The sequence below is a fragment of the Oncorhynchus kisutch genome, linkage group LG5, assembly GCF_002021735.2.
Source record: "Oncorhynchus kisutch isolate 150728-3 linkage group LG5, Okis_V2, whole genome shotgun sequence".
In the NCBI taxonomy this organism is placed as follows: Eukaryota; Metazoa; Chordata; class Actinopteri; order Salmoniformes; family Salmonidae; genus Oncorhynchus; species Oncorhynchus kisutch.
The window spans coordinates 59,481,455-59,497,005 of record NC_034178.2 but is presented as its reverse complement, the minus strand read 5'-3'; the positions used below and the strand labels follow the sequence as shown (position 1 = coordinate 59,497,005).

The 15,551-nt window shown below is 44.8% G+C and overlaps 1 protein-coding gene across 1 annotated transcript in view; it reads left to right on the top strand.

Moving 5' to 3' along the window:
* The window catches only part of LOC109891624 (ERC protein 2-like), a 96,945-nt gene that overhangs the window by 39,429 nt on the left and 41,965 nt on the right, over positions 1-15,551 (top strand). Inside the window, exons 5-10 of the mRNA XM_031823909.1 lie at positions 1,568-1,642; positions 3,618-3,773; positions 5,323-5,490; positions 9,466-9,633; positions 13,810-13,947; positions 15,333-15,473. Of these exons, the coding sequence (XP_031679769.1) occupies positions 1,568-1,642; positions 3,618-3,773; positions 5,323-5,490; positions 9,466-9,633; positions 13,810-13,947; positions 15,333-15,473 (846 nt within the window). The remainder of the gene's footprint in view (positions 1-1,567; positions 1,643-3,617; positions 3,774-5,322; positions 5,491-9,465; positions 9,634-13,809; positions 13,948-15,332; positions 15,474-15,551) is intronic.

The following is a 15,551-nucleotide window of genomic DNA, read 5'->3' as shown; positions in this document are numbered from 1 at the left end:
CATCAAACCTGTTACCCATAGATAGACAGGCTAGAATAACACGTCAACCCTGTTACCCATAGATAGACAGGCTAGAATAACACATCAACCCTGTTACCCATAGATAGACAGGCTAGAATAACACATCAACCCTGTTACCCATAGATAGACAGGCTAGAATAACACATCAACCCTGTTACCCATAGATAGACAGGCTAGAATAACACATCAACCCTGTTACCCATAGATAGACAGGCTAGAATAACACATCAACCCTGTTACCCATAGATAGACAGGCTAGAATAACACATCAACCCTGTTACCCATAGATAGACAGGCTAGAATAACACATCAACCCTGTTACCCATAGATAGACAGGCTAGAATAACACATCAACCCTGTTACCCATAGATAGACAGGCTAGAATAACACATCAACCCTGTTACCCATAGATAGACAGGCTAGAATAACACATCAACCCTGCTACCCATAGATAGACAGGCTAGAAATGTTTTAACAATCAAATACTTTGTGAAGCTTGCATTCAATTGCCCCTCCCTGTAGCACACAACAAGCATTATTGATGATTGAAGATCAAGTCGTCAACTCTGTTATGGTCAACCTTGTTGCTTTACTTGGCACTTAATAGGCACTTACTACAAAACATGTTTTTTATGTTGACCGCGTGCTCTTTATTACAGAATGTAAAAATGAGGTGAAATCCCAAAACATTTTCCATTAAGTTACATTACTCAAAAGGTATCTAATTGGTTTACCACCCTACTATCTGCCTACAGTAGACCCAGTAGATTCCACCTGGTTAGGGTAGCCTCTGTAGGCACTGGTCTCACTTGTGTTTGAGGTGTTACTGATTGTGCCCGAGTCATATTATTTGTTCGGTGCTGGTTTTAAAGCAGACATTATTTGCCAATTTCCTAATTTTTCTTCTAAGTTAAAGTGTATACGTATCAACACTAGAGGGCAATACTGTATGTCTTTCTGTCTGTTTACTGTGCTCTGACTGAAGTGATAGGAACAGTGTTCAATCTGTGTTAGAGGAGGCTGGTGGGAGGAGCTTTAGGAGGATGGCTGGAATGAAATAAATGAAAAGGAGTCAAACATGTGCTTTCCATATGTTTGATGTGCTTGATAACATTCCATCATCCTATAGCTCCTCCCATCAGCTTCCTCTGAATTGTATACAGTATTATTGCCAGCAGGGCCAGTATAGGACTGATGTAAATGGTCGTGCAAATAAACGTAACTTATTTCAATGCTGTCTCTAGAGTGTTGAGCTAAGTCATTACCCATTGAAAACAAAAGTTGTGTTGTGGTATTTGCTAAGATGCTTTTGGAGAGATTCATAGCCCACATTTATAAAGATTCTCAGAGTAGGTGTGCTGATCTGGGATCAGGTCCCCCTTATCCATGAAATCTTATTCATGATGATCTAAAAGGTTCAACTGAATCTAGATCAGCAATTCTATTCTGAGATGCTTAATAAATACGGGCCAATTGCACTATGTCTTAAGAGAGGCGACATTTGATGCTTGTCTTGTCCATTTCATATCAACTGGTGTTCTCCCAGGAACTGCACAGGAGAAACCAGATGCACCAGGACCCTGGCAAAACCAAAGCCCTCCAGACCATCATAGAGATGAAGGTAAGAACCATGGGGCATTATGGGTACTGTTGTACATCATGCTACACCTGACTAGCACCATCACTGAGACCAACCATGTGGTCAGATGAAGTACGCAAACATTAGTTCTAAGAAGAACGGTTTTGCTTAGTTTGATTGCACTTTGATTCTAGTCTATGGATAGCCTCGAAAGCCAAGGCTTTGTTCAACAAGACGATATTTGGAAGTATGGCCTTGTGAGACTAGTCTGTGTGGATGATGTTACAAAGGTACTTAACATGCAAAAGCTATGAAAAATATATTCAAAGCAGTATTTGAACCACTATAGAGCCCATCAATCTACTGTAGCTGCAGAGCTGTGATATCGCCTCCTAAATATAAAGCATGAGCTCACAGCCCTCCAGCACGCCACTCTCTCACACACCACATCAGATGGAGATGGATTGGTGCTGAGCAAAACCCCAACATCTCCTATCACTGTCATGTGACTCTCCAATTGCATGGTCACATGACACGCTGGCTCCTGGAGGCTCTGGATTTGCATACAGAGCCAAGCCCCGCCCCTTCCATTCTCAGTAGAGGAACTCCCCGCTCCTCTCCACTCTCTTCACAGCCATGTTGATGCTGATGTTAGCATGAGTAATGCTTTCTCTCTCTCTCTCTCTGACTCCGACTCTCTCTGACTGTCTCTCTCTCTCTTCTCTCTCTCTCTCTCTCTCTCTCTCTCTCTACCTTACTCCTCAAACACCAAGGAGAACATGTTTATGACACTGAGGCCAGAACACAGTGGAGGGAGGGAGGGAGGGAGGGAGGAAGAGAGAGTGAGAGAGAGAGAGAGAGAATTACATCCTCAGCTTGATCAGCATGATCTACTGTAGAAGTGAAGTCAATTGGATGACATAGCTTCTCTGACCCATTGAGCTACGGTATGTTGCTGTCTATACTATGTTCTAATGTACTACTATGTTCTCTCTATGGTAGCTTGCATATGACTGCAATTGTAGGATAGTGATGCATTGACGAGGCACATGGCCATGATAACAACTTTCACACTTTCACATTAACCCCTTAGATCAGGACCGTCTGTTGTTTTTTCCGTCATCCTATAGCGAGAGCATCTCATGCAGCCGGTGTTCCTAGTTCTCCACTGGGTTCTGGATGACCCCTGCTAAAGTTCTAGTTCAATTTCACAAGTTCAGAACCTGTCGAGGGAAGGACAGGTCGGGAGAGAGGGAGAAGAAAAGGGGTTCTTTCCCAGTGCTCTGCAGGAGGAGTGCATGGGAGACGGACCACGGCTAATCTGTATTATTTATTTGAAAACCCTGCGAAGTCAAAGCTACACTCGGAGTCGGAGTCGCAGTCCAGAGACTGGCTCCTGCATTGATGTGCGAGCGACTACAGAGCAGTACGGACCTTCTTCCTGCTTCTTCTCCAGGCGTTTCTTTCTGGGCTGGACATTCTCCCAGGCTGGATGTGATGTGTGCTGCTCAGTATTTCCAAATGGTGATTAATCCACTGAGAGGCTGGGAGGGAGCTAAAGCTGGATCTGCAGCAGGCAGAGAAGGAGGAGGAAGCTTTCGATTTTTCTCCAGATACTGCAGCGGCTCTCCTTATTACTTCATAGAGCTCTTTCTCTCTTTATCTCTTAATCTCTTCCTCGCTGACTCTCTGACTCTCTGACTCCGACTCTCTCTGACTGTCTCTCTCTCTCTGTCTCGCTGCCCTCTTCTCTCTCTCTCTCTCTCTCTCTCTCTCTCTCTCTCTCTCTCTCTCTCTCTCTCCCTCTCTCTCTCTCCCTCTCTCTGTCCCTCTCTTTCAAGTGTTTTGTGTTTTGTACACTGGTCAACCTTTTGGAAATGTTCTACCACTGGATTTTAAGTGTGGATGTAGTGTACAACTAGTGTGTGTGTCTGCATGTGTGTTTGTGTGTGTGTGTATGTATGTTGTCCAAGACACCAAGATAGAGTCTTACAGCTGGTGTGTGTGTGTTGACCAGGATACCAAGATAGCGTCTCTGGAGCGCAACATCAGGGACCTGGAGGATGAGATCCAGATACTGAAGGCTAACGGCTTGCTAAACACCGAGGACAGAGAGGAGGAGATCAAACAGATGGAGGTCTACAAGAACCACTCCAAGTTTATGAAGACCAAGGTACACACACATATAGAGGAAAAAACACAAACTCCCACATGCACACATACACACGCACGCACGCACACACACACACACACACAAACACACACACACACATTTACTGTGTGTATGATGTGCCAAACACAATCACTCACAATCTTGATTTTGCTGTGCAGGTTCAAAGTGAAAAGAACAGAGCTGACTGTAAATAAACTAGCTTTAGTATTAAATTAACTGATTTCATCAGGGAAGTGCTTCGCTGGCAGCTATCTGACTGGGAGATGCTTACTTGTACATTTAGCAGAGAGACAGCAGAGAGAGCAGAGGAAGACAATAAAGAACATCATTCTTTTGTTATTAAAATCTCTCTTTTCTGATCACCTCTGAAGCCTTGTCAATATGGTTGTATCCATCTAGCATGACTGATAGTAGAGTATTACCATTGGAACCAACTGCACCAAACTGCTTACGTTTAATTTTCTCATTAACCCTTATCTTATCACTTTGATTTGCTCAGTCATATTATACAGTCTGTCGTCAGTTGTCTCACAGTCTGGTTAAGTTCCCAGCCTCTGTCTGTATGTCTGTCACATTGTCTGTCTGTCCGTCCGTCCTCTATCTATCTGTCTGTGGCATGTCATCACCAGGGTTTAGCCTCTAGCCTATCTGTAGAATTGTGTCCGTGTGTTTACATCCAACTCCACATTACCCATTTGTGGCTGAAACCAGCGGGGGGGTTTGTTGGTGTATTTTTTTACATTTAAATTTGACCCCCTTTTCTCCCCAATTTCGTGGTATCCAATTGTTAGTAGTTACTATCTTGTCGCTACAAGACTCCCTTACGGAGTTGTAGTGATGAAGGTCGAAAGCCATGCATCCTCCGAAACACAGCCCAACCAAGCCGCACTGCTTCTTAACACAGTGCGCATCCAACCCAACCCAGCCGTGTCTGGCTTCCGTCTGGCTTCCGGGTTGGATGCGACCTGGTTAGCGACCTGGTTAGCGTGCACTGTGCCCGGCCCGCCACAGGAGTCGCTAGTGCGCGATGAGACAAGAATATCCCTACCAAACCCTCCCTAACCCGGACGACGCTAGGCCAGTTGTGCTTCGCCCCACGGACCTCCCAGTCGCGGCCGGCTGCGACAGAGCCTGGGCGTGAACCGTGAGTCTCTGGTGCCATAATGGTGGCCCTAGACGACTGTGCCACCCGGGAGGCCCCTTGTTGTTGTTTTTTTAACCCATTAATCATCAATCATAGATAGGGCTGATGTATACCTCATGAATAATGCAGGAGAGTCCGTCCAAAATTCATCTTTAGTGAGAGGAGATCCTGGCTGAAAGGAACACAGTGGATAAACTGTCAGCCCATTTCAGTGAGAGGCTGTTCTGTCCAATGTCCACTGCACAAAACACACTCAGTACAGTCATACACAGACACCTAATACAAACACACACACACATACAGGCACACACCTGCCATAATCATACTAGTTAGCTGTCAACTTCATACAATCGCTAGTTGTGATACTCCCTGTTCTGTGTGTGTATGTGTGTCTCTCCTCCACAGATTGACCAGCTGAAGCAGGAGCTGTCCAAGAAGGAGTCTGAGCTGCTGGCCCTGCAGACCAAGCTGGAGACCCTGAACAACCAGAACTCAGACTGCAAACAGCATATAGAGGTTCTCAAAGAGTCCCTCACTGCTAAGGAGCAGCGCGCTGCCATACTGCAGACAGAGGTAGCTACACCGTACACACACACCGTACACACACACCGTACACACACACCACACGCACACACACCACACGCGCACACACCACGCGCACACACACACACACACACACACACACACACACACACACACACACACACACACACACACACACACACACACACACACACACACACACACATGCAGACAAGCACACACACGCACAGGCACACGTGTGCACACACACACACAAAAACACACACATGCCTATGTACACCCTTGGATGATGTAAAATATTTACGTTTAAATGATGTGTGCAGAATCTCGTTGGGGTCATTAATTGAATGTTTTTTCCCCTGCATGTATTTTGGTCCTTGTCCTGTTTTGGTCCACATCTAAGGGCACATTATATCACTCTCTCCTGGTCCTCTGCATCACACACTTACATACATTTGAAGTCGGAAGTGTACATACACCTTAGCCAAATACATTTTAACTCAGTTTTTCACAATTCCTGACATTTAATCCTAGTAAAAAATTCCCTGTCTTAGGTCAGTTAGGATCACCACGTTATTTTAAGAATGTGAAATAGTAGAGAGAATGATTTATTTCAGCTTTAATTTCTTTCATCACATTCCCAGTGGGTCAGCAGTTTACATACACTCAAATAGTATTTGGTAGCATTGCCTTTTAATTGTTTAACTTGGGTCAAATGTTTCGGGTAGCCTTCCACAAGCTTCCCACAATAAGTTGGGTGAATATTGTCCCATTCCCCCTGACAGAGCTGGTGTAACTGAGTCAGGTTTGTAGGCCTCCTTGCTCGCACATGCCTTTTCAGTTCTGCCCACACATTTTCTATGCGATTGAGGTCAGGGCTTTGTGATGGCCACTCCAATACCTTGACTTTGTTGTCCTTAAACCATTTTGCCACAACTTTGGAAGTATGCTTGGGGTCATTGTCCAATTGGAAGACCCATTTGCGACCAAGCTTTAACTGATGTCTTGAGATGTTGCTTAAATATGTCCACATAATTGTTAATTCCTCATGATGCCATCTATTTTGTGACGTGCACCAGTCTCTCCTGCAGCAAAGCACCCCCACAACATGATGCTGCCACCCCCGTCCCCCGTGCCTCACGGTTGGGATGGTGTTCTTCGGCTTGCAAGCCTTCAAACATAACGATGGTGGTTATGGCCAAACAGTTCTATTTTTTTTTCTCACCAGACCAGGAAACATTTCTCCAAAAGTACGATTTTTGTCCCCATGTGCAGTTGCAAACCGTAGTCTGGCTTTTTTATGGCGGTTTTGGAGCAGTGGCTTCTTCCTTGCTCAGAGGCCTTTCAGGTTATGTCGATATAGGACTCATTTTACTGTGGATATAGATACTTTGGTACCTGTTTCCTCCAGCATCTTCACAAGGTCCTTTGCTGTTGTTCTGGGATTTATTTGCACTTTTCGTACCAAAGTACGTTCATCTCTAGGAGACAGAACGCGTTTACTTCCTGAGCGGTGTGACGACTGTGTGGTCCCATGGTGTTTATACTTTCGTACTATTGTTTGTACAGATGAACGTGGTACCTTTGGGCCTTTTGAAATTGCTCCCAAGGATGAACCAGACTTGTGTAGGTCTACATTTTTCTTTCTGAGGTCTTGGCTGATTTCTTTTGATTTTCCCATGATGTCAAGCAAAGAGGCACTGAATTTGAAGGTAGGCTTGGAAATACATCCACAGGTACACCTCCGATGACTCAGATGATGTCAATTAGCCTATCAGGAGCTTCTAAAGCCATGACATAATTTTCTGGAATTTTCCAAGCTGTTTAATGGCACAGTCAACTTAGTGTATGTAAACTTCTGACCCACTGGAATTGTGATACACGGAAATAATCTGTTTGTAAATGTCACGACTTCTTCCGAAGTCGGTTCCTCTCCTTGTTCGTGCGGTGTTCGGTGGTCAACGTCACCGGTCTTCTAGCCATCGCCGATCCATTTTCACCTTCCATTTGTTTTGTCTTGTTTTCACACTCACCTGGATTCAATTCCCTAATACATGTTGTGTATATTTTCCCTCTCTTTCCCATGTCCTTGTCGGGAATTGTTTATTGTAAGTTCTTGTGCTATGTGTTACTGGTGCGCTAGGAACATGAAAAATGGATTGGCGATGGTGTCACGTCCTGACCATAGAAAACCTGTATTTTCTATGGTAGAGTAGGTCAGGTGCGTCCTGTTCCTGCTCCTCGCACTCTCCCTCAAGTGCATCTTCCCAGTCAGGTACATCCTGTGCCTGCTCCTCGCACTCTCCTTCAAGTGCGTCTTCCGAGTCAGGTGCATCCTGTGCCTGCTCCTCGCACTCTCCCTCAAGTGCGCTTTCCCAGTCAGTTGTGTCCTGTTCCTGCTCCTCGCACTCTCCCTCAAGTGCGTCTTCCCTGTCAGATACGCCCTGTGCATGTTCCTCGCACTCTCCCTCAAGTGCGTCTACCCAGTCAGGTACGTCCTGTGCCTGCTCCTCGCACCTTCCCTGAAGTGCGTGTCCCCAGTCCAGTACTTCCTGTGCCTCCTCCCTGCACTTGCCCTGAAGTGCGTGTCACTAGTCCGGTGCCACCTGTACCGGCCCCACGCATCAGGCCTCCAGTGCGCCTCCCCAGTCCAGTACGTCTTGTACCTGCTCCTCGCGCTCGCTGTGAGGTGCGTGTCACCAGCCTGGTACCACCAGTGCCGGCTCCACTCATCAGGCTTCCGTCGACAGTTCCCAGTCCAGAGCTTCCGGCGACGTTTCAGTCCGGAACCTCCAACAACGGTCCACAGTCCGGAACCTCCAACGACGGTCCACAGTCCGGAACCTCTTGCGACGGTGAACGGTCCAGAACTTCAAGGTCCATGGCTGGATCCGCAGGATGAGCAGGTACTTCGTCCCACACCAGAGCCGCCCCCGATTCTGGCGGATGAGCGGGTACTTGGCCCCGCACCAGAGCCGCCACCGCCACTAGACACCCGCCCTTTTTATTTCAGGTTTAGCGGTCGGAGTCCGCACCTTTTGGGGGGGGGGGGGGGGTGTCCTGTCACATAGACAGTGGTAGAGTAGGTCAGGGCGTGACTAGTGTTTTTGTTCTAGTTTATATTTATATTTTCTATGCTGGTGATTTGTATGATTCCCAATTAGAGGCAGCTGGTTATAGTTGTCTCTAATTGGGGATCATACTTAAGTAGCATTTTTTCCACCTGGGGGTTATGGGATGTTGTTTATTTTTAGTTGCCTGCTAGCACTGCATTGTCGTCACGGTTCGTTTATTCTTTATTGTTTTGTATTTGCTTAAGTTTCACTTTATTCTTTAAAAGTATGTGGAACTCTACGTACGCTGCGCCTTGGTCCATCTCTACAAACGAACGTGACAGATGGCTAGAAGACTGGTGACGTTGACCGCGGAACACCACCCGAACAAGGAGAGGAACCGACTTCGGTAGAAGTCGTGACAGTAAACAATTGTTGGAAAAATTACTTGTGTCATGCACAAAGTAGATAGTCCTAACCGACTTGCCAAAACTATAGTCTGTTAACAAGAAATTGGTTGAGTGGTTGAAAAACAAGTTTTAATGACTCCAACCTAACTGATTGTAAGCTTCTGACTTCAACTGTATCACCTCCCTTCTTGCCCGATATCATTTAGTGGGGAATGAACATTGTATTGTAAATGCCAAGTATTTCAGAGACGACTCTCCTTCGTCAATTAGACAATAATAATACCGTTGAACTTTGAGTTTTGGCCTTCAGTGTTAAATGCCCTTCAGCCGGGTTACTATGAAAGCACTTTGTGACAACTTGACTTAAACACTTTTGCTCTTTGGGGAGCATTCACAAGCTTCCTCCAGTCGGCTGGGTGTTGGGGTGGTTTTCACCTTGTGACCACTGCTAATGTCAAAAGGGCTTTATGAAATCCATTTGATTGAATTTGACTTCTGAACTGTGAAATTTTACCTTTGACCTGTGACCTCTCCCCTCCCAGGTGGACGCCCTGCGCCTGCGCCTGGAGGAGAAGGAGTCCTTCCTGAACAAGAAGACCAAGCAGCTGCAGGACCTGACGGAAGAAAAGGGTACACTGGCCGGAGAGATTCGAGACATGAAGGACATGCTGGAGGTCAAGGAGAGGAAGATCAACGTCCTGCAGAAGAAGGTTAGGGGCAGGGGGCAGCAGTCAGGGATTTAGGGTCATGGTTAAGGATCAGGGATTGGTTAAGGTAGACTGCGATTGTTCACTAGTTTGTTTAAATGGACGGCATCAGTGAACAACATTGTTTTCTCCAACCATTGCTTACAGTACTGGAAGTGGGGGAGCCTAGCTCTGCTTTTAGGCATAACATGCTTTTCAGTAGAAATATGTGTAATGGATAGCGGCTCGGAGGGCCTCAGCTACTCGCCTAAGAGCAAATCTGAGGGAAACATTTGACTCAGACAGGTTTACAAGAAAGATTTCCCCCGAAATGAGAAACATATTGAGAATCAGACATAGGTTTGCTCTGGACACCATTTGTGAATTGATCTCCCCCCATCTAGCTTCAGAGTTCGTTATGTTAGGTTACCTAAACTGGGATATGCTTAACACCCCGGCAGTCCTACAATCTAAGCTAAATGCCCTCAATCTCACACAAATCTTCAAGAAGCCCACCAGGTACAACCCTAAATCCGTAAACATGGGCACCCTCATAGACATTATCCTGACGAACATGCCCTCCAAATACACCTCTTCTGTTTTCAATCAGGATCTCAGCGATCACTGCCTCATTGCCTGTGTCCTCTATGGGCCCGCGGTCAAACGACCACCCATCATCACTGTCAAACGCTCCCTAAAACAGTTCTGCGAGCAGGGTTTTCTAATCGACCTGGCCCGGGTATCCTGGAAGGATATTGACCTCATCCCGTCAGTCGAGGATGCCTGGTCATTCTTTAAAAGTAATTGTACTGTTCAAAAAATGCAGAACTAAGAACAGATATAGCCCTTGGTTCACTCCAGACCTGACTGCCCTTGACCAGCACAAACACATCCTGTGGCAGACTGCCATAGCATCAAATAGTCCCCACGATATGCAACTGTTCAGGGAAGTCAGGAACCAATACACCCAGTCAGTCAGGAAAGCAAAGGCTAGATTTTTCAAGTAGAAATTCGCATCCCATAGCTCTAACTCCAAAAAGTTTTGGGACACTGTAAAGTCCATGGAGAACAAGAGCACCTCCTCTGAGCTGCCCACTGCACTGAGGCTAGGTAACTCGGTCACCACAGATAAATCCATGATAATAGTACATTTCAATAAGTATTTCTCAACGGCTGGCCATGCATTCCTCCTGGCTACTCCAACCCCGGCCAACAGCTCCGCCTCCCCCGCAGCTATTCGCCCAAGCCTCCCCAGCTTCTCCTTCACCCAAATCCAGACAGCATATGTTCTGAAAGAGCTGCAAAACCTGGACCCGTACAGATCAGCTGGGCTAGACAATCTGGACTATCCGCCACCATTGTTGCAACCCCTATTACCAGCCTGTTCAACCTCTCTTTCGTATCGTCCGAGATCCCTAAAGATTGGAAAGCTGCCGCGGTCATCCCCCTCTTCAAAGGGGGTGACACCCTAGACCCAAACTGTTGCAGACCTACAGTGGGGGAAAAAAGTATTTCGTCAGCCACCAATTGTGAAAGTTGTCCCACTTAAAAAGATGAGAGAGGCCTGTAATTTTCAACATATGTACACTTCAACTATGACAGACAAAATGAGAAAAAAAAATCCAGAAAATCACATAATGAATTTATTTGCAAATTATGGTGGAAAATAAGTATTTGGTCAGTAACAAAAGTTTATCTCAATACTTGTTATATACCCTTTGTTGGCAATGACAGAGGTCAAACATTTTCTGTAAGTCTTCACAAGGTTTTCACACACGGTTGCTGGTATTTTGGCCCATTTTGGCCCAACTACAGAGTTCAGTGTGTCAAATTGGAGGGCATGTTGTCCGGACATCTGGCAGTCTCTATGGGGGTACCACAGGGTTCAATTCTCGGGCCGACTCTTTTCTCTGTATATATCAACGATGTCGCTCTTGCTGCGGGCGATTCCCCGATCCACCTCTACGCAGACGACACCATTCTGTATACTTCTGGCCCTTCCTTGGACACTGTGCTAACTAACCTCCAAACGAGCTTCAATGCCATACAACACTCCTTCCGTGGCCTCCAACTGCTCTTAAACGCTAGTAAAACCAAATGCATGCTTTTCAACCGTTCGTTGCTCGCACCCGTCCGCCCGACTAGCATCACCATCCTGGACGGTTCCGACCTAGAATATGTGGGCAACTATAAATACTTAGGTGTCTGGCTAGACTGTAAACTCTCCTTCCAGACTTATATTAAACATCTCCAATCCAAAATCAAATCTAGAATCGGCTTTCTATTTCGCAAACAAAGCTTCCGCCACTCACGCCGCCAAACGTACCCTAGTCAACCTGACTATCCTACCGATCCTCGACTTCGGAGATGTCATCTACAAAATAGCTTCCAACACTCTACTCAGCAAGCTGGATACAGTCTATCACAGTGCCATCCGTTTTGTTACCAAATCACCTTATACCACCCACCACTGCGACCTCTATGCTCTAGTCGGCTGGCCCTCGCTACATATTCGTCGCCAGACCCACTGGCCCCAGGTCATCTATAAGTCTATGCTAGTTAAAGCTCCGCCTTATCTCAGTTCACTGGTCACGATAACAACGCCCACCCGTAGCACACGTTCCAGCAGGTATATCTCACTGATCATCCCCAAAGCCAACACCTCATTTGGCTGCCTTTCCTTCCAGTTCTCTGCTGCTAGTGACTGGAACGAATTCCCAAAAAAGTTGGAGACTTTTATTTCCCTCACCAACTTTAAACATCAACTTTCTGAGCATCTAACCAATCGCTGCAGCTGTACATAGTCCATCTGTAAATAGCCCACCCAATCTACCTATCTCATCCCCATACTGTTTTTGTTTTATTTACTTTTCTGCTCTTTTGCACACCCGTATCTCTACTTGCACATCATCATCCGCTCATTTATCACTCCAGTGTTAATCTGTGTGTTCATCTAAATTGTAATTTTTCGCTCCTATGGCCTATTTATTGCCTTCCTCCTCATGCCTTTTGCACACACTGTATATAGACTTTATTTCTTTCTACTGTGTCATTGACTTGTTTATTGTGTTATTGGCTTGTTTGTTGTTTACTCCATGTGTAACTCTGTGTTGTTGTCTGTGTCATACTGCTTTCCTTTATCGTGGCCAGGTCGCATTTGCAAATGAGAACTTGTTCTCAACTAGCCTACCTGGTTAAATAAAGATGAAATTTTAAAAAACAACAAGAAAGCTCTCCCCCGAAATGAGAAAAATCTTGAGAATTGTTACATAGAACCTATTTGAGAGCTTGTTGTATATCAGTGCAGGTTGTTTGGTTGGATCCCTGTCTCCCTGAGACCTGGGTTACCTCCCCTATTGGCCCTCGTCGAAAGAAATGCACTGAATAGGGAATAGGGTGCTATTTGGGACACATGCTTGGGCTAGTTGGTCTCTGAGGATACAAATGGATGGTTGTAGCTCTGTCCATCAAGTGTCTCTGTGCTTAAAAGGTTAAAAGTGTATCTACACACACACAGAAAAGGAGGATACGAGGGAGTTTCTGCCACACTGCCTCTGGTGTGTTCTAAAAATATACACTGAGGGTTATTCTCTCACCCTGACCTTCTCTCTTTCTCCCTCTCTCTCCCGTTCTTTCTCTCTCTTTTAACTATATCTTTCTCTATGTTTCTTTTTCTGCTGTGGCTATACTCTCTGTCAGTACAATGTGTCTCTGTATTTTTGATTGGTTTCTTTCTCAGATATCTCTCTTTCTCTTTCTTTCTCTCTGGCTAGACTATCTTGTTTTATTTCTTACTATCTTTGAAAAACATCTCACTGTGAAAATGGAGATACCGTATATAGCCATTTACATCTAAACTCTGTCTCTCTCTCTTTCCTCTCCCTCAATTACCAGCAAATCTAAAAGAGCTTAAATTAAATTCAGATGTCTTTGGCTAAAATAATAAAGACTTCCTCTCACAGGCTTAAAAAGGCCATCACAGGCATATGTCCCAAATGGCACTGTAGTCCCTATATAGTGCACTACTTTTGACTTTGCACTATTTGCACTATATATCAAATACAGTGCCTTTTGGGACACAACCACAGTCCCCTCTAGTCTTTTAGCCTGCGAACATCACTCACACTAACTAACTTTTAATGCAGTTTCTCTATCTACAGTTATTTTGACCTCATGCTAATTTTCTCTCACCCCCCCCAGATTGAGAATCTACAGGAGCAGCTGTGTGATAAGGACAAGCAGCTGGGGAACCTGAAGGACAGGGTGAAGTCTCTGCAGACTGACTCCAGTAACACTGACACTGCCCTGGCCACCCTGGAGGAGGCACTCTCTGAGAAGGTACAGAACTTTGAAATATAGGGTCCAGAGTTTTACAGTAGGAGAACTTAGAACCAGGGCCCAGAGTTTTACAGTAGGATAACTTAGAACCAGGGCCCAGAGTTTTACAGTAGGGGAACTTAGAACCAGAGCCCACAATTTCAGATCACATGATCTGGATATGCATTACTGAGTTAAGATGGAAATGTGAGCAACACACAATAGATCAATAACTTGCTTTCAGTGTTGTTTTGTGGCTCGTCTTTCCTCTGAAGAAAGACTGTATGTTTTCAAAAGTATTAAAGATTTTGATATAGATCACTTTGTTGTGGTATACATAATGTGTTGTGCAAGACATAATGTGTTGTGCAAGACATAATGTGTTGATGGTAGACATAATGTGTTGATGGTAGACATAATGTGTTGATGGTGGACATAATGTGTTGATGATGGACATAATGTGTTGTGTTAGACATAATGTGTTGTGTTAGACATAATGTGTTGATGGTAGACATAATGTGTTGATGGTGGACATAATGTGTTGATGATGGACATAATATGTTGTGTTAGACATAATATGTTGATGGTGAATATAATGTGTTGATGGTGGACATAATGTGTTGTGTTAGACATAATGTGTTGTGTTAGACATAATGTGTTGATGGTGGACATAATGTGTTGTGTTAGACATAATGTGTTGTGTTAGATATAATGTGTTGATGGTGGACATAATGTGTTGATGGTGGACATAATGTGTTGATGGTGGACATAATGTGTTGATGGTAGACAATGTGTTGTGTTAGACATAATGTGTTGTGTTAGACATAATGTGTTGTGTTAGACATAATATGTTGATGGTAGACATAATGTGTTGTGCTAGACATAATATGTTGATGGTGGACATAATGTGTTGATGGTGGACATAATGTGTTGTGTTAGATATCATGTGTTGTGTTATACATAATGTGTTGTGCTAGACATAATATGTTGATGGTGGACATAATGTGTTGATGGTGGACATAATGTGTTGATGGTGGACATAATGTGTTGATGGTGGACATAATGTGTTGATGGTGGACATAATGTGTTGTGCAAGACATAATGTGTTGTGTTAGACATAATGTGTTGTGTTAGACATAATGTGTTGTGTTAGACATAATGTGTTGTGCAAGACATAATGTGTTGTGTTAGACATAATGTGTTGATGGTGGACATAATGTGTTGTGTTAGACATAATGTGTTGTGGTGGACATAATGTGTTGATGATGGACATAATATGTTGATGGTGGACATAATGTGTTGATGGTGGACATAATGTGTTGTGGTGGACATAATGTGTTGATGATGGACATAATGTGTTGATGGTGGACATAATGTGTGGATGTGTGTATATGTGTCTCTCTCAGGAGCGGATAATAGAGAGACTGAAGGAGCAGAGAGCGAGGGAGGACAATGAGAGGATTGACGAGGTGGAGTCCTATAAGAAGGAGAACAAGGACCTCAAGGAGAAAGTCAACACCCTCCATATGGAATTAACAGAGAAGGAGGTCAGTGTGTGTGTGTTTGTGCGTGTGTGCGTGTGGGTGTGCGTGTGTATTTGTTTGTGTGAATATATAGTACATGTG